Consider the following 17,761-nt stretch of genomic DNA (forward strand, 5'->3'; position numbering starts at 1 on the left):
TTAAGAGTTTGAAGTTAGACCTTCATACTTGCCAGGTAAGTGCTACTCTGCTTTAACAACACTTCTAGGCCACTTTCTCTGGTTACTTTTGAGATTGGGTCCTGATTTTTTGCCCAAGACTCCTAGTTAGCTTTCCCATTATAATTAGGATGCCAGGTGTGCGCCACATGTTCTGTCAAGATGGAGTCTTGTAGGCTGGAAATATGGCCACATTAACAGAAAAAGCTAGAAGTGGCTTTGTGGCCCATCATGTGGTAAGAGTGCTAGCCTTGAGGAAAAGAAACCCAGAGACAGTGACCAGGGCCCCCCCCCACCCCTGAAAAAAAAAAAAAAAGAACATGGAGTCTTGTAACTTTATTCCCTCAGGTTAGCATGGAATTAAATAATATTGATCTGGCTGGCTGGAGGGCGTAGGGAGAGAGGCAGGCCGGCTGCGCATGCTGCCAGGCCACATCACCATCCCTGCCGCTGCCCCGCCAGGATGGGAAGTAACCCGCAGAACCCCCAGTGCCAGCTGAGGCAGAGAGTGGGTCCCACCTGCTCCAGCATCCCATTCGAAGCATGACAGCCATCAAGGTGGCTTTACCCAAGAGAGCAGATTCAGCTGAACTTAGAATATTTTTGAAGTGATCCCTGTGAGGAAGGCTCAGAGTGACTGTCATGATGCTAGAGCATAGCAGTATGCAAGCACTGAAAGAAATGGTGATTTTTTTATGTCTCCCAATGACTTTGTTAATGGATATTTGAATAATTTTGAAGAAAGCCAGACTAATCCAAACTTTTAAGTGGTGTGGTGGACCAGACCAAGGATGGATAAATGAACAAAATACACAAAAGGAAAAGAAAATGAAAACAGCACCAAAATCAATAAAAACCTCTTGTTTCCATAAAAAACAATATTGATCTTAGCCAAAGCTGGGATAACAAGAGTACTTAAACATGCCTACTTACTGGTTCAGAGACTCCAAAACTTTCTGCCCTAGCAGGTCTGGACTGGGTGAACCACTGATCCTAGCCTAGACCTCAATCTTCGTACCTCAGCATTCCCAAGTGCTAGGACTACAGACAAGCACAAGGATGATGTGTGCCCTACCAGGGAGCGAGCCGCCAACCTTCCAAGTTTTTCTTTTCTTTTTATTATTTTTAGTTATTTATTTTAGTGGGTCATGGGGCCTGGGTACTATCCCTGAGCCTCTTGGTGCTCAAGACTAGTGCTTTACCACCTCAACTACAGCTCCACTTTTGGTTTTTGAGTGGGTAATTGGAGAGAAGAGTTTCATTGGAACTTTTCTGTCCTGAGTGGCTTCAAACCACATTCCTCAAATCTCAGCTTTCAGAGTAGCTAGGATTATACACATCAGCCACCAACACCAACTTCTTTTTAACATATTATTATTAATTTTTTTTGAGGGGGGGAGCTGGTTCTGGGGCTTGAACTCAGGGCCTAGGTGCTGTCCCTGAGCCTTTTTGTACTCAAAGCTAGCAATCTACCACTTGAGCTACAGTGCCACTTGCACCTTTTTTGGAGTAGTTTATTGGAGTCAGGAGTCTCAACTGGCTGGATGCTGGTGGCTCACGCCTTTAATCCTAGCTACTTAGGAGGCTGATATCTTAGGGTCTCAGCTCAAACCAACCAAGGGCAGGAAAGTCAGAGAGACATAAGTGGTAGAGCGCTAGCTTTGAGCAAAAGGAGGCTCAGAAGGGCTGGGAGTTTGGTCTAGTGGTACAGTGCTTGCCAAGCATGCACGAAGACCAGGGTTCAATTCTTCAGTACCACATACATAGAAAAAAAGCCGGAAGTGGTGCTGAGGTTCAAGTGGTAGAGTGTTAGCCTTGAGAAAGACCAAGGACAGTGCTCAGGCACTGAGCTCAAGCCCAGGATTGACAAAACAAAAAAAACAACAACAACAACAAAAAAAGGTTCAGTGACAGCACCCAAGCCCAGAGTTAAAGCACTAGGACTAGCAATAAATAAACTAACAAATAAATAGTCTCATTGACTTTTCTGCCTGGGCTAGCTTTGAATCCCAATTCTCAGCTTCCTGAATATCTAGGAATATAGGTGTAAGTCATGGGTGCCCGGCTTCAATATTTGTTTTTTTGTGTGTTTTATTTTGTTTTTGTTAGTCATGGGGCTTGAATTCAAGGCCTGAACACTGTCTTTGTGCTTTTCTCAAGGCTAGCCACTTGAGCCACAGCACCACTTCGAGCTTTTTCTGTGTATGTGGTACCAAGGAATCAAAGCTGGGTCTTCGTGCATGCTAGGCAAGCATTCTTACCCCTATGCCAAACTACTGGCCAAAATTTTTTAATCATAATCTTGCAACCCAGATATAAGGATCACATACTTTTTAGGGGGGAGGGGGACCACACATCTCTATAAAGTTAGTTACATGACTACTTGGTGAAAATCAATTTTTAAACTCTCTGAGCTATTTAAAGAATTCTTGCAAGATTGAAACATATGAAATACAAGAACAACAATTTGTTTGATCTATGTTATTACTCCAACTCTCAAAAACTTCTCATTTCCAAAGCATTTCTTTCTACCATGAAACTTTAGCCTGGTTTACAATGTTTCTTCTTCCCTATCATTTTCATTAATACGTAATTTATCGCTAGAATGTTTTATGTCCAAGATAAAAAAAAAAAAAAGAACTGTGACCAGGTGCTGGTATCTCACATCTGTAATTCTAGCTGTTCAGGAGACTGAGATCTGAGCATGGTTTAAAGCCAGCCTGGGCATGAAAGTTCATGAAACTCTTATCTCCAACTTACCAAACTGGCTGTGGCTCAAAGTGGTTGAGTGCTAGCCTTGAGCAAAGGAGCTCAAGGGTAGTACCCAGGCCCTGAGTTCAACCCCAAAACAGGACAAAAAAAGAAAGAGAGAAAGAAAGAAAATTAGCTATGTTAGACAGAAGAGCTAAAATTTGCAGCAAAACTTTTAAATAACCAACTGACTGAAAGATTTTTCAAGTTTTCAGAATTCAAAAGAGGCACAGGGTCTCACTTTTTTGTATGAACCAGTACTGGCCTTGAACTCAAGATCTGTAAACTGTTAGTTCTTTGGCTTAAGGCTGGCATTCTACCACTTGAGCCATAGCTCCACTTCTGACTTCTTGGTAGTAAATTAAAGATGAGAGTCCCTTGGAGAGGCCAGGCCCAGTGGTTCACGCCTGTAATCCTAGCTACTCAGGAGGCTAAGATCTGAGGATCAAGATTCAAAGCCAGCCCAGGCACAAAGGACCTGAGATTTTTTTTATCTCCAATTAATCTCTAGAAAACAGGAAGTGGGGGCCTGGCTCTAGGGTCGTGCTGGCTCAAGGGAAGGGTGGTAGCCTTGAGCTGAAGAGCTCAAAGATAGCACCCAGGCTAAGTTCAAGCCCCATGACTGACACCCCCCCCCCCCCAAAAAAAAAAGGCCTCATGGAGGGCTGGGAATGTGGCTTAGTGGTAGAGTGCTTGCCTCACATACATGAAGTCCTGGGTTCCATTCCTTATTACCAAATAGAAAAAGCTGGAAATAGTGCTGTGGCTAGAGTGATAGCCTTGAGCAAATGAGCTCAGGGACAGCACCAAGGCCCTAAGTTCAAGCCCCAGGACTGGCAAAAAAAAAAAAAAGTTTCATAGACTATCCTATCCTACCTAGCCAGGCTTCAACCATGATTTTCAGATTTCAAACTCACTGGTACCTGGTCTAGATCTCTAAGTTCTCCAGAATGTAGGGGTGGAGAAGGTATGCCGAGGACTAGAGACTGTTCTAACAATCTAAAATTTAGTCATCAAGAAATCTCACTAGGGCCCAGGAGCATGGCCTAGTGGTAATGTGATTGTCTAGCATGCATGAAGCCCTGGGTTTGATTCACTGTAACCACATACATAGAAAAAGCCAGAAGTGGTGCTGTGGCTCAAGTGGCAGAGTGCTAGCCTTGAGCAAAATGAGTTCAAGCCCCAAGATTGGTAAAAAAAAGAAAAAAAGATATCTAACTATGTTTCCCCAATACCTGATTTATGCCAATTGAAACATTCTGCTGCTATCATCAAAATCATTTGGGTGGTTAAACTAAATTTCCAATTCCTTGAATTGGCATTCTAAGTCAGTTCATCTAAGTGTGGAAATTAAGCACCTGCATTTTTTTTTTTTTAAGTTCCTCAGGGGTTTCAATAGGTTGTCAAATTACCTAAGTTTTTATTCTGATTTGTTTACTGGACTGGGTATTGAACCTAAAGCCTTAGGTATTCTGGGCAAGAACTCTACCACTGAATAAAAGCCCTAGTCCCCCACCTCCTTTTTTTTTTTTGCCAGTCCTGGGGACTGAACTCAGGGCCTGAGCACTGTCCTTGGGCTTTTTATTTTTCCCTCAGGGCTAGTGCTCTACCACCTGAGCTACACCACCACTTCTGGCTTTCTTATGTATGTGGTACCAAGGAATCTAGGCAAGCACTTCTAACCACTAGACAAACTCCAAGCAGTCCTTTTTTTTTTTTTTTTTTTAAATCAACAACAACAAGAAAACACTCCTGGGCCTTGAACTCCTGGGCACTGTTCCTGAGTTCTTTTTTTTTTTTTTTTGCCAGTCCTGGGCTTGAGCTCAGGGCCTGAGCACTGTCCTTGGATTTTCTCAAGGTTAGAGCTCTACCACTTGAGCCTCAGCACCACTTCCGGCTTTTTTCTATGTATGTGGTACCGAGGAATCAAACCCGGGTCTTCATGCATACTAGGCAAGCACTTTAACCACTAGGCCAAACTCCAGGTCCCCCCTGAGTTCTTTTGCTCAAGGCTAATTAGTGCTTTACCACTCATGATACTGCTTTACTTTGGCTTTTTGGTGGTTAACTGGAAATAAGAGTCTTACCTATTTTCTTGTCCAGGGTGGCTTTGAACTGCAATTCTCAGATCTCAGCCTTCTGAGTAACTAGGATTACATGCATGATCCATCATACCTGGCTCAGGCCCTTGGATTTTTGAGACAGAATCAAGATCCTCCTGTTTCTGTCTGCTCAGTACTGGGACTACAAGTGTGCACTGCCATAGTTGGCTTGGCTCACCAAATTAAAGAACCACTAGAATAATCAGTGTCCATCTTCCAGTAAATATATATAAAAAAAGAACAGGAGTACCTTCTTTTAAAATAGTTCTTTTGACACAGCTTCCGATTAGAGTATTATAGGCCACTTGATGTCTAATCATATTCAGGATAAGAGGAACTCGGCCAGGATGCTGAAAGGTGATTTTGCTAACCAGTGTTCCCTGTAGACTTCGGCCATCTGGAAGAGGAGCATCCTTGTTGAGGAAATAACAGTGTTGCTGACCTGGAAGAGCCTGGGCAAAAAAAAAAAAAGAATGTTATTTACTCATTGCAACACAAACTATCCTAAAACCTACTCCTTAAAAGAGTACAGTGAGGCCTACTGCTGTTTAGTCACTTCTATAATCCTACTATTCAGGAGACTAAGTTCTGAGAAACACACATGCTGACAAAATCCTGTCCCAATTTAATTACCCAAAAATCAGAATTGGAGGTGTGACTCAAGTAGTAAAGTTCTAGCCTTGAGTGAATAAGGGACAGTGCTGAGTTCAAGCCCCTATACTGGCACAAAAAAAAGTCTTCAGATGTAACAGAATTCTTTGACTCATACACATAATTAATACTAATCAGTTATTCATTTGGATAAAAAGATTTCTTTTTAGGTTGGTTCTTAACATGATGAGGTTATGTGAAGAAAGAATCTCACAGACTTGTCCATGCTAGCTTCTAGCTACAATGCTCAAATTCCACCCTCTTGAGTAGCTGGAATTATAAGCATGAGCCACCAGGTGCTTGTCCTAACTCTTTGTTTTTCTTTTCTTCTATCCTAGGGCTTGAACTCAGGGCCTGGGCACTGTCTCAGAGCTCTTTTGCTCAAGGCTAGTGCTGTAGGACCTTGGCTACACTGCTACTTCCAGTTTTCTGGGGTTAGCTAGGATAACAGAAGTGAGGCTTTCTTGAGACTCTTATCTTAGCTACTCAGATGGCAGAGATCTGAGGATAATGGTTCAAAGCCAGCCCAGGCAGAACACTCAATGAGACTCCCACCTCCAATTCATCACCAGAAAACTGGAAGTGATGCTATGGCTAAAAGTGGCAGAGTGCTATGCTAACCTTGAGCTGAAGACCTCTGGGACAGCACCTGGGCCCAGAATTCAAGCCCCACAACCGACAAAAAAAAAAAAAAAAAAATCTCATGGATTTTCCTGCCCAGGTTGGCTTTGAACCATAATCTCAGTTTCTGAGTAGTTACAATTATGGGCATGAGCCACCATTGCCAGGCAACTTTTTTTTTTTTAAGACAATCTCACTATATAACCTAGGTTAGATTCAAACTTGCAATCTTCCAGCTTGCACCTCCTTCCTGAATGATGGGATTATAGATGTGAATCACCACATCCAACTCCAGACAGATATTTTAAGGAATAAGTGTACATTGTTATTTCCTGACTCAGAAACTTGGTTTGTTTCGTTCAGAAATTTTGTTTTTCCTGTCCAAAGAAGTTATCAGATATCAATAATGGTATAAAATGGGAGTTTCATCTTAAGCCCACATATAATGTGCAACAGTTTAGTTTCAAAGGGCCTACTTACAGCATAAAATCGCATATTATGATTCAAAGGTATGGGGTCAGGATCCTTCGACAGCTCAAACTGCGTAATCAGTTCATAGAGGGGAATATAAGTAGGCTGAGTTTCAAACAATGGAATTCCTGGAAATACAAGGAGCAATATAATAGCCATATTAAGATCAAAACATCAACAATCACACTGAATGTCTTCTACATCACTATGTATAAAATGTGCATCTATCGAGTCATTTGACAAATATATATCTATGTGCACGTACGTACACGTACACACACACACACATACACACACACACACCCATCAACAATTTGCAGCTTGATTTTCCATTCATAATTTTTAAATTCATTCACCCATACAGTCAAAAAGTTCTCACTAAGCATTTACTAATAAAATTCTACCATCTATACCCATTAGTTTTTCTTTTTTTTCTGCCAGTCCTGGGGCTTGAACTCAGGACTGAGTACTGACCTTGGGCATTCCTCAAGGCTAGAGCTCTACCACTCGAACCATAGCACCACTTCCGGCTTTTTTCTAGGTGTGTGATAATGAGGAATCAAACCTGGGTCTTCAAGCATGTGAGGCAAGCATTCTATCACTAGGTCAAACTCCCAGGCCCTTTTCTAAACTCCTTTTCATTCCATAGGAGCTTAAACTTAGTGCCTTCCCTTTGTGAGACAGGCACTGTTACTTAAAAGCCAGATGGCCTGGACTCTTATCAGTATTTTGTTGAAGCCTAAATGATTATAAGCTGTTCAGAATATGAAGTTTCCTGTATACATTTAAGGCAAGTTAAGTATCTGATCCAGATGCTCAAAATTTAAAAGTTGGGCTAGGAGTGTGGCCTAATGATAGAAAGCTTACCTAGCATGCACAAAGCCCTGGGTTTGATTCCTTGGTACCACATATACAGAAAAAGCCAAAGTGGTACTGTGGATCAAAGGTAGAGTGCTAGCCTTGAGAAAGCTCAAAGACAGTGCCCAGACCCTGAGTTCAAGCCCCAGGACTGGAAAAAAAACAACCAACCAAACAAACAAAAAAACCTTAAATATTGTACAGTTCAACCAACACTTAAAAAAGAAAAACATACAAAAACAAAACAAAACAAAACAAATTGGAGGTATGGCTCAAAATGGTAGCACATCTTTCATTAGCAAGAAATGCCAAACAAGCATGGGTTCAAGCCCTGACTTCAAGCCCTAGAACCAGCATACAAACAATAAAAACTTACCTGTGCAATTCTGTAATTTCTGAACAAATGCTCTAGATACTGGGATTGGTTGGGGAAATTTCAAGAAGAAACAAGCAGGAAGATCAACACTGTTGGCACTGGTGATTGCGGAGAAAGAAGGGGTCCTTCAAAAAAAGGTGGAGGGGTGGATTAGATTTCAAGTTGATATGAAAATATAAACGTGAAACATCTATTTGTAGACATGTATTTATCACACAGATATAGAAAAAAAAAATCTCCCCCTCCCCTTCCCCCCCACTCAAAAGTTTACTTGATCCGGGTTCGATTCCTTGGTCCCACATACATAGAAAAAAAGCCAGAAATGGTACTGTGGCTCAAGTGGTAGAGCTCTAGCCTTGAGAAAATCCAAGGACAGTGCTCATGCCCTGAGCCCAAGCCCAGGACTGGCCAAAAAAAAAAAAAATTTACTCTTGGTAAGATAGATTAGGGAAAGTAAGGCATGAGGAAGGGCAGCCAGGAATTTAGAAACAAACTGTATTTAGAAACATAGAAGCATTATCTTGTTTCAATACTTGTACTCCAGAAGCTGCAGTACTACACAAGCAAAAAGAAAAGAGCTCTTGGGCCAGGAGTTTGGCCTAGTGGTTAAAGTGCTTGCCTAGCATGCATGAAGACCCAGGTTCAATTCCTCGGTACCACATACATAAAAAAAGCCGGAAATGGTGCTGAGGCTCAAGTGGTAGAGCTCTAGCCTTGAGAAAGTCCAAGGACAGTGCTCAAGCCCTGAGCTCAAGCCCAGGACTGGCAAAAAAAAAAAAAAAAAAAAAGAAAAGAGCTCTTTTCACCTGATCTTGCCTGTTGTCCCCAAACAATTAGTGTGCCTAAAAACTGATATATATATATCCCAGGTCTTCGTGCATGCTAGGCAAGCACTCTACCACTAGGCCAAACTCCCAGCCCTGGATATTATTTTTAAAAGATTTATATCCTGGAGAAAGAAAATGATTCATCCTGACACAAAGTGTTTATCTCAAATTTAAAATTTAAATATTAAAAGGGGCTGCCCAAACATAATAGTCAAATTTACAATATAGGTCAGTGTTAGAGAATTTGAGCCCAAATAATAAAAATGCAATACCAAAATACCAAGAATGATTAAGAGCAAATATAACACATATCTTTGGATAACATTAAATCAGACCCCACCTTTATCATAGAAATACCCCTAGTGTAGGGCTGGGAGTCCCCCAACTTTTGTGCTCAAAGCTGGAGCTTTACTACTTTTTTTTTTTTTTGCCAGTCCTGGGCCTGAGCACTGTCCTTGGATTTTCTCAAGGTTAGAGCTTTACCACTTGAGGCTTTTTCTATATATGTGGTACCAAGGAATTAAACCCGGGTCTTCGTGCATGCTAGGCAAGCACTTTAACCACTAGGCAAAACTCCCGGCCCAAGCTTTACTACTTTTGAGCCACAGATCCACTTCCGGTTTTCTGATAGCTAACTGGAGACAAGAGTCACATGGACTTTCCTGCCCTGGGTGGCATGAAAGCAGGATCCTCAGATCTCAGAGTCTTGAGTCACTAGGATTACAGGCATGAGGCTTTTCAGTCCTTAGCCTGAGCTTTTTTGCTCAAGGTTAGTTCTTTACCATCTGAACATCTCTCTACTTCTGGCTTTTTTAGTGATTAATTGGAGATAAGAATCTCCTTCTCAGCCTGGGCCTTCTTAGCCCAGGCTGACTTTGAACTGCAATCCTTAGATTTCAACTGCCTTCCTAGTTAGGATTACAGGCGTAAGCTACCAGTGCCTAGCTCATGCTGAAGTTTCAATGAGACATTTATCCTGGTACAACACTTTCCATGGCATGTGGTTAGGATTTGATCCATAGCACAAAAACAAAAACAAGAAACAAACAAAAAACAGCAACATGCTTATTCAAGGTCAAGAATTTGTGCTATGAGGGCCAGGAGTTTGGCCTTGTGGTAAAGTGCTTGCCTAGCACGCAGGAAGACCTGGATTTGATTCCTCACTACCACATACATAGAAAATACTGGAAGTGGTGCAGAGCTCTAGCCTTGAGAAAACCCAAGGACAGTGCTCAGGCCCTGAGTTCAAGCACCAGGACTGGCAAAAAAAAAAAAAAATTGTGCTATGAGCACACTTAAGAAGATTTAAGTAAATATTGAACATGGGCCAGGCACATGGCCTAGTGGTAGAGTGCCTGGTAAGTATGCATGAAGCCCTCGGTTTGATTCCTCACTACCACATATACAGACAAAGCTAAAAGTGGTGCTATGGCTCAAGTGCTACGTAGAGCTCTAGCCTTGAAAAAGCCCAAGGCCTGTGCCCAGGTCCTGAAGAAGGAAGGAAGGAAGGAAAGGAAGGAAAGGAAGGAAAGGAAGGAAGGAAGGAAGGAAGGAAGGAAGGAAGGAAGAGAAAAAAAGAAAGAAAAAAGAAAGGGAAATTCACCTAGAAGAAAAGACAAGTAAAATATTTGTTCATAGTAGACATAAAGGTAGAGAAATTGACTTGGCTACCCACAAATTAATATTTAACTCACCACTTGTTATCAACTGGATGTGACCCCATAATTAATGGTGCAATTGGGAGTTTGTACATAGCAGAAGTTCCTTCAATTGTCACTGATACATTCATTCCTAAAGACCGAGGAACTGGAAATAAAATGGGAAGGATATACAAGTTATATGTATTATAACTTTTTACATTAAAAAACACACAGATATGGCTCTTTTTTAGTACTATGTTTCAACCAGAAATTAGGCAGGCTGGTTATTCAACACATATAAATACTTTTAAATCATTGGGTAAAATCTTTGGTTGCTTTACAGTTAAAGGCATACCATTATTCTCATGCAAAATGATAGGAGATGCAGTCTTATCCAGCAGGTCAGAAGGAGAAGCATAGTACTTCATGTTCATTAAGTGACCTATGAAAAACAAAGTTTGTTTTTTTTTTACTGTGTCTTAATTCATAAACTATAAATTTTAAAAAGCATTCACATTTCTATCCAGATTTATATAAGAAAGTTTCACAAGTATGAGGAATCAAGTTTTATAATAACTTATAAAATCGCACACAAGATTATAGGATACTAGAAGCAACAATTCACTTCATACAACTGAAGAAAAAAATGGGGAAGGACAGGTATGGACACCTTATAAATCTTTACAAATATACAAATGAATGCTAATTTTCTCTTTCAGTTTCTATTTTTATACCCAGAGTGGCATTTAAAGTAATGAGCCACTCAATTAGACATTCTAAATAACAAAATAGGATAACATACCACCACTTCGTGGGGTGAGATAGCCAACACTTCCATGAAGAATTTTATCCAAGGGACCAGCATTAGTTGCTTTCCTACAAGACAACAATATGTTTGCTTATGTTTAAGCTCTGAAAGTCTTAGGGTAAGACTGAGTTAAACTCTAATTTATTTTTATTTATTTATTGTTAGTCCTAGGCCTTGAACTCTGGGCCTGGTCATTGTCCCTGAGCTCTGCAGCTCAAGGCTACCCACCTACCCCGAGGCCTGGACACTGTCCTTGAGCCCTTCAATACAAGGCTACCACCCTATCCTTTGAGTTCAATGCTACTTCTGGTTTTCTGGTGGTTAATTAGAGATAAGAGTCTCATGGTCTTTAGTGCCCAGGCTGACTTTGAACAGCAATTCTGAGATCTCAGCCTCTTGAGTAGCTACAATTACAGGCATGAGCCATCAAGTCCAGCTGATACATGTTTATTCTAAGCATGAAACTTGAGGCAAGATCCTGAGTTCAAAAGCAACCTGAGCGACCAAATAAGAAAATAATTATAAGTAGACTACTTTGTTTTGACAGCTCTGGGAGCAGGAGCCAGATTTTTATGCATAGTAAGTAAACATTTATCACTCAAACCATATTTGTAGCGACAGATTACTATACCTCATGGGAGTATAAATCTGAGAATTTTCCAGATAACAGCTACAGAATACCAACTAACATCTTAGATATAGTAATAATCAGAACATGGCAAGCAATTATTTGAGAAGAGAAAACAGAGGTTCAAGATGTACTATATAAGCCTCATGCCTATAATCCTAGCTATTCAGGAAGCTGAGATCTGTTCCAAGTCAGCTCAGGCAGGGAGTGTATATAGGACTTTTAACCACTAAATTAGACTCTTAACCACTAAAAAGCCACAAGTAAAGCTGTGGGTCAAGTACTACTAGCCTTGAGCAAAAAAAGCTCAAGACAGAATCTAAGTCCTGAGTTCAAGCTCCAAGACTGGTGTGCCCACACATATATTTATTATACATATATAAAACAAGGACATAGCTATATATGTAAAATAGATGGAAAAAAATATATATATATATTTTTTTGGCCAGTCTTGGGCTTGAGCTCAGGGCCTGAGCACTGTCCTTGGGTTTTCTCAAGGCTAGAGCTCTACCACTTGAGCCTCAGCACCACTTCCAGTTTTTTTCTATGTATGTGGTACCAAGGAATCGAACCCGGGTATTCGTGAATGCTAGGCAAGCACTCTACCACTAGGCCAAACTCCCGGCCCCATGAAAATGAAATATATTTAAGAATAGATACAGAAATTAGGATACCCTTAGTGAAAAACCAAGAGGCATATAGAATTGACTCTACCCAATCTTACCAGTACATAATTGCCATTTTAGACAGATCTTGTTCTAAGGATTGAAGAGCCAAGTACATTTTGGTCTTCAGTTTGCTGGAGAATAGATGAGGAAAAAATGAGTTAAAGAGTCAAAAAATTCACATGTATACAAGCAAACACTGGTATAGAAAGCTTTATAGGCAAGTCTATTTTGGAAGAAAACATTTTTCTTTCTAAAGGAACTAACTTAAAACATTTTAAAAGATGAATAGCTGCAGGCCTGTGGCTCATGCCTGTAATCCTAGTTATTCAAGAAGATGAGTTCTGAGGATGTGGTTCAAAGCCAGCCTAGGCAGGCACTAAAGACCTTGAGACTCTTATCTCCAATCACTAGAAAAGGGGAAGTGGGGCTGCTGCTTCAGGGGTAAGGCGGTAGCCTTGAGCTGAAGAGCTCAGGGACAGCCCCCAGCCCCAGAGTTCAAGTTGTATGACCCACAAAAAAAAAAAAAGTGAATAGCAAAGCTTCTTTTTTTTGCCAATCCTGGGGCTTGAACTCAGGGCCTGAGCACTGTCCTTGGGCTTTCTCAAGGCTAGAGATCTACCACTCAAGCCACAGAACCATTTCTGGCTTTTTTCTATGTATGTGGTACTGAGGAATTAAACCCGCATCTTTCTGTATGCTAGGCAAGCACTCTACCACTAGGCCAAACTCCCAGCCAAGCTTATTTTTATTTCCATTTAAGAGGTGAAGCAGTTTAATAAAATCTCAGGGTTTTTTTTTTTTTTTGCCAGTCCTGGGTCTTGAACTCAGGGCCTGGGCACTGTCCTTGGGCTTTCTCAAGGCTAGACATCTACCACTTGACCCACAGCACCACTTTTGGCTTTTTTCTATGTGGTATCAAGGAATCAAACCTGGGTCTTTGTGCATGATAGGTGAGCACTCTACCACTAGGCCAATCTCCCAGCCCCTATAAATGAGCATTTTACAAAACGCTTTACAATTAATGGTTGACAGCCTTTTGTGTGTCTACCTTAGGAAACAGCTCTGAGCAGAAACAGTTCTCAGCATGAACTCAAAGATGGGTTTCCCTGGTCACTGCAGGCTGTCTTAGTTCTTGAGACACTGTTGTCTGCCACGGCTACCAAGTAACAGTCTTATCTCTAAGGGGTCATAGCACAGAAAGGGAGTATAAGAATACAAGAAGGACAAAACAAAGGCTTCCTCTTCCTTACAAAAAAAAAAAAAGTCTAGAAGTAGCACTGTGACTCAAGGGGTAGACCTGGAGCTTTAGAGCTAGGGCAAGTAGCCTTGAGCTGAAGAGCTCAGGGACTGCTCCCAGACTCAAGAGTTCAACAACAATGATCATCATCATCAACAACAACAAAAATCTCTGAGACTCTTATCTCCACTTCACCAACAGAAAACTGGAAGTGGCATTGTGGCTCAAGGTGGTATGGTAGAGCACTAGTTTGAGCTGAAGATCTCAGGGACATAGCTCAGTTCAAGCTCCATGACCAAAATAAAAAAAAAAGGGTGGGGGGCTAGGAATGTGGCTTAGTGATAAGAGTGCTTGCCAGTCTTGGTTTTGACTCCTTAGTGCCACATAAACAAAAAAATCCAGAAATGGTGCTATGTCAAGTTGTAGAGTACTAGCCTTGAGCAAAAGAAGCCTAAGGATAGTGCCCAGGTCCAGAATTCAAGCCCTAGGAATGGAAGAGGAGGAGGAGGAAGAGGAGGAGGAACAGGAGGAGCAGGAGGAGGAGGAGGAGGAGGAGGAGGAGGAGGAGGAGGAGGAGGAGGAGGAGGAGGAGAAAAAGACATAAAATCAAGAATGGTTGAGGGACGGGACTTTGGCCTAGTGGTAGAGTGCTTGTCTAGCAGGCCCAAAGACCTGGGTTTGATTCCTCAGTACCGCATATATAGAAAAGCCAGAACTAGGCCGGGAGTTTGGCCTAGTGGTAGAGTGCTTGCCTAGCATGCATGAAGACCCAGGTTCGATTCCTCAGTACCACATACATAGAAAAAAGCCAGAAGTGGTGCTGAGGCTCAAGTGGTAGAGCTCTGGCCTTGAGAAAGTCCAAGGACAGTGCTCAGGCCCTGAGCTCAAGCCCAGGACTGGCAAAAAGAAAAAAAAAAAAAAAGAAAGAAAAGAAAAGCCAGAACTAGTGCTGTGGTTCAAGTAGTAGAGTACTAACTAGCCTTGAGGAAAGCCCGAGGTCAGTGCTCAGGCCCTGGGGTAAGTCCCAGGACTAGCAAAAGATAAAATAAATAAATAACACAAAAAATTAAAAAATAAGGGGCTGAGAGTTTGGCCTAGTGGTAGAGTGCTTGCCTAGCATGCACGAAGATCCGGGTTCAATTCCTCAGTACCACATACATAGAAAAAAAAAAAATGCCAGAAGTGGTGCTGAGGCTCAAGTGGAAGAGCTCTAGCCTTAAAAAAGTCCAAGGACAGTGCTCAGGCCCTGACTGTCCCAGGACTGGCAAAATTAATTAATTAAATAAAAATAAATAAAAAAAAGAATGGTTGAGTGAGATGAGGAACAAAAGGACCTTGGTCTCCTAGATATGTGGATATTAGATTCAAACAGTATAAGAGCAATGACTCAATACTCAGGTATTCAAGGTCATTGAGATGAACTTGGAGACATAAATATAACTATACAGACATATATCTATGATGGAATATATATTCTATAGACATATTGATATAGATTGATATATATCTATGACATACAAACTCTAGCTTAATTTTAATTTTGTTATTAAATTTATGTGTCAGTGATTGCATATAGATATTCCTTTCTTGAATACTTGTTTGTTAAACTTGACGTTTGAAATATGTAAAAACAAAATCAGCGTTAATAAAAATCTTATAATAAGAAAAAAAGAATGGCTTATAATAAGCCAGCACCTGGTGGCTCATGCCTGTAATTCTAGCTACTCTGGAGGCTGAGCTCTAAGGATCGTGGTTCAAAGACAGCCTGGGCCCTTATCTCCAATTAACAACCAAAAAACAGGAAGCAGTGCTATGACTCAAGTGGTAGAGAGGTAATCTTGAGTTGAAGAGCCCAGGCCCAGAGTTCAAGCCCCATGATTGACCCTTCCCCCCCCCCCCTCCAAAAAGAAAAAAGCATGGCTTATGGGAAAACAGTAAATTAATAAAAATACTTACTTGTCTCCTGGAAGGTTATATAGATTAACAAGGCCTTTAAGGTGCTTAGAAAATTCATCAAAATTTTTTTCCCTATAGGCGTTCAGGATAGAAGAGAAGACAATATAACATATAATTAAGACTTATAATTACTACTCAATCATATTTTAAAATGATGGCAAAAATTGTGGCTATATAAAGTGATTTTTGTACTCTACCCCCCCCCTTCCTGGCCCCAAGTGTTTTATAGTCAATCAAGAATAACAAAATAAAGGGGCCAGGAGTTTGGCACAGTGGCAGAGTGCTTGCCTAGCATGCTGAAAGACCCAGGTTCAATTCCTTAGTATCACATACAGAGAAAAGGCTGGAAGTGGTGCTGTAGCTCAAGTGGTACAGCTCTAGCTCTGAGAAAGTCCAAGAACCGTGCCCAGGCCCTGAGCTCATGGCCAGGTCTGGCAAAAAAAAAAAAAAGCAAAATAAAAACAAATATTCTCCTTTCCTTTCTTGTCCTATTTTTTTTTTTCTAGGAAAGGTATTAAGAAGTATAAAAGCCAGCTGGGTGCAGTGAACCCAGGGGTAGGGTGGCAGTCTTGAACTAAAGAGCTCAGGGACAGCACCTCAGGTTAAAAAAAAAGTATATAATCTTAGGTAGACAAGAGCCTGAAATCTAAGGATTGCAGTTCAAAGCTAGCCCAGCAGGAAAGTCCATGAGACTTTTTATGTCTAATTAGCCAGAAAAAGCCAGAACCAGAAGCTGTTCAAATGGTAGAACATTTAGTTTTGAGTGAAAAAAGGAGCTTGAAGCCTTAGGTTTAGGTCCTGATTCCAGCACAAAAATAAAATAAAATAAAAAGGTGTAGTGGGGCATGGTGACTCATGTCTGTAATCCTAGCTACTCAGGAGGCCGAGATACAAGGATGACAGCTCAAAGCCAATCCAGGCTTTGAAGAAGGAGAGATTCGTCCAATTAATCACACAAAATGGGGCTGTAGCTGTAGGAGTAAGGAGGTAGCCTTGAGCTGAAGAGTTCAGGGACAACTCCCAGGCTCAGGGGTAGAGATAGTAGAGACAGTAGTCTTGAGCTGAAGAGTTCAGGGACAGCGCCCAGGTCCAGAGTTTAAGCCCCAAGATTGACCAAAAAAAAAAAAAAAAGTGAACAAAAAAGCCAAGTGAGGGGCTGGGAGCATGGCCTAGTGGTAGAGTACTTGCCTAGCATGGATGAAAATCTGGGTTCGAATCCTCGGTACTACATACACAGAAAAAGCCAGAAATGGTGCTGTGGCTCAAGTGGTACAGCACTAGCCTTGTGAAAAGCCCAAGGACAGTTCTCAGCTCTGAGTCTAAGCCCCAGGACTGCCCCCCCCCCAAAAAAAAAGCCAAGCAAGAGACCTTGAATTCAAGCCCCAATGCCAGCACAAAATAGCTTAGAATTGTTTAAGAATGATGAAATGAAAAAGGTGTTGGTGGCTCACACCCATAACCCTAGCTATTCAGATCTTGGTTCACAGCCAGCCCAGACACAAAAAGTCCATGAGACTCTTATCTCCAATTAAGCACCAGAAAATTGAAGTGGCACTGTGGCTCAAGCGGTGGAGTGCTTAGCCCTGGTCTGAGGAGCTTAGGCACAATACCCAGGCCCACAGTCTAAGCCCCGTGACCTACTTGAGAGAGAGAGAGAGAGAGAGAGAGAGAGAGAGAGAGAGAGAGAGAGAGAGAGAGAGAGAGAGAGAAGGAGGGAGGGAGGGAGGGAAGGAGAGAGAGGGAGAGAGAGAGAGGGAGGGAGGGAGGGAGGGAGGGGGAGAGAGAGAGAGAGAGAGAGAGAGAGAGAGAGAGAGAGAGAGAGAGAGAGAGAGAGAGAGAGAGAGAGAGAGAGAGAGAGGGAAAATTTTAGGACTAGGAATGTGGTTTAGTGGTTATTAGTGGTTAGAGTGGTTGGCTAGCATCCAGTAAGCCCTGAGTTCCATTCCTCAGAACCACATAAACAGAAAAAGGTAGAAATGGTGCTGTGATTCAAGTGGGTAAAGTGCTAGTCTAGAGCAAAGAAGCTCAGGAACAGTGCCTAGGTCCTGAGTTCAAGCCCAGAATGGCAAAAGAAAAAAAAAAAAAGAATGGTGAAAAGAATGACGGCAATCATTTTATACTCATAAATTGACATGTTGAAATAAAACCC

At 41.6% G+C, this 17,761-nt stretch overlaps 1 protein-coding gene across 3 annotated transcripts in view; it reads right to left on the bottom strand.

Annotated features, from left to right (window-relative positions):
• Med1 (mediator complex subunit 1) overlaps positions 1 to 17,761 on the bottom strand; it is a 47,410-nt gene that overhangs the window by 10,210 nt on the left and 19,439 nt on the right. For all 3 annotated transcript variants that reach the window (XM_090350754.1, XM_090350755.1, XM_090350756.1), the window contains 8 exons: positions 15,613 to 15,684; positions 12,476 to 12,550; positions 11,118 to 11,191; positions 10,671 to 10,757; positions 10,370 to 10,481; positions 7,849 to 7,973; positions 6,624 to 6,742; positions 5,122 to 5,323 (listed from right to left, as the gene is read on the bottom strand). In XM_090350754.1, coding sequence (XP_090206880.1) covers positions 5,122 to 5,323; positions 6,624 to 6,742; positions 7,849 to 7,973; positions 10,370 to 10,481; positions 10,671 to 10,757; positions 11,118 to 11,191; positions 12,476 to 12,550; positions 15,613 to 15,684 — 866 coding nt within the window. The remainder of the gene's footprint in view (positions 1 to 5,121; positions 5,324 to 6,623; positions 6,743 to 7,848; positions 7,974 to 10,369; positions 10,482 to 10,670; positions 10,758 to 11,117; positions 11,192 to 12,475; positions 12,551 to 15,612; positions 15,685 to 17,761) is intronic.

This window comes from Megascapheus bottae, chromosome 17 (genome assembly GCF_031878675.1).
Source record: "Megascapheus bottae isolate mThoBot1 chromosome 17, mThoBot2.hap1, whole genome shotgun sequence".
In the NCBI taxonomy this organism is placed as follows: Eukaryota; Metazoa; Chordata; class Mammalia; order Rodentia; family Geomyidae; genus Megascapheus; species Megascapheus bottae.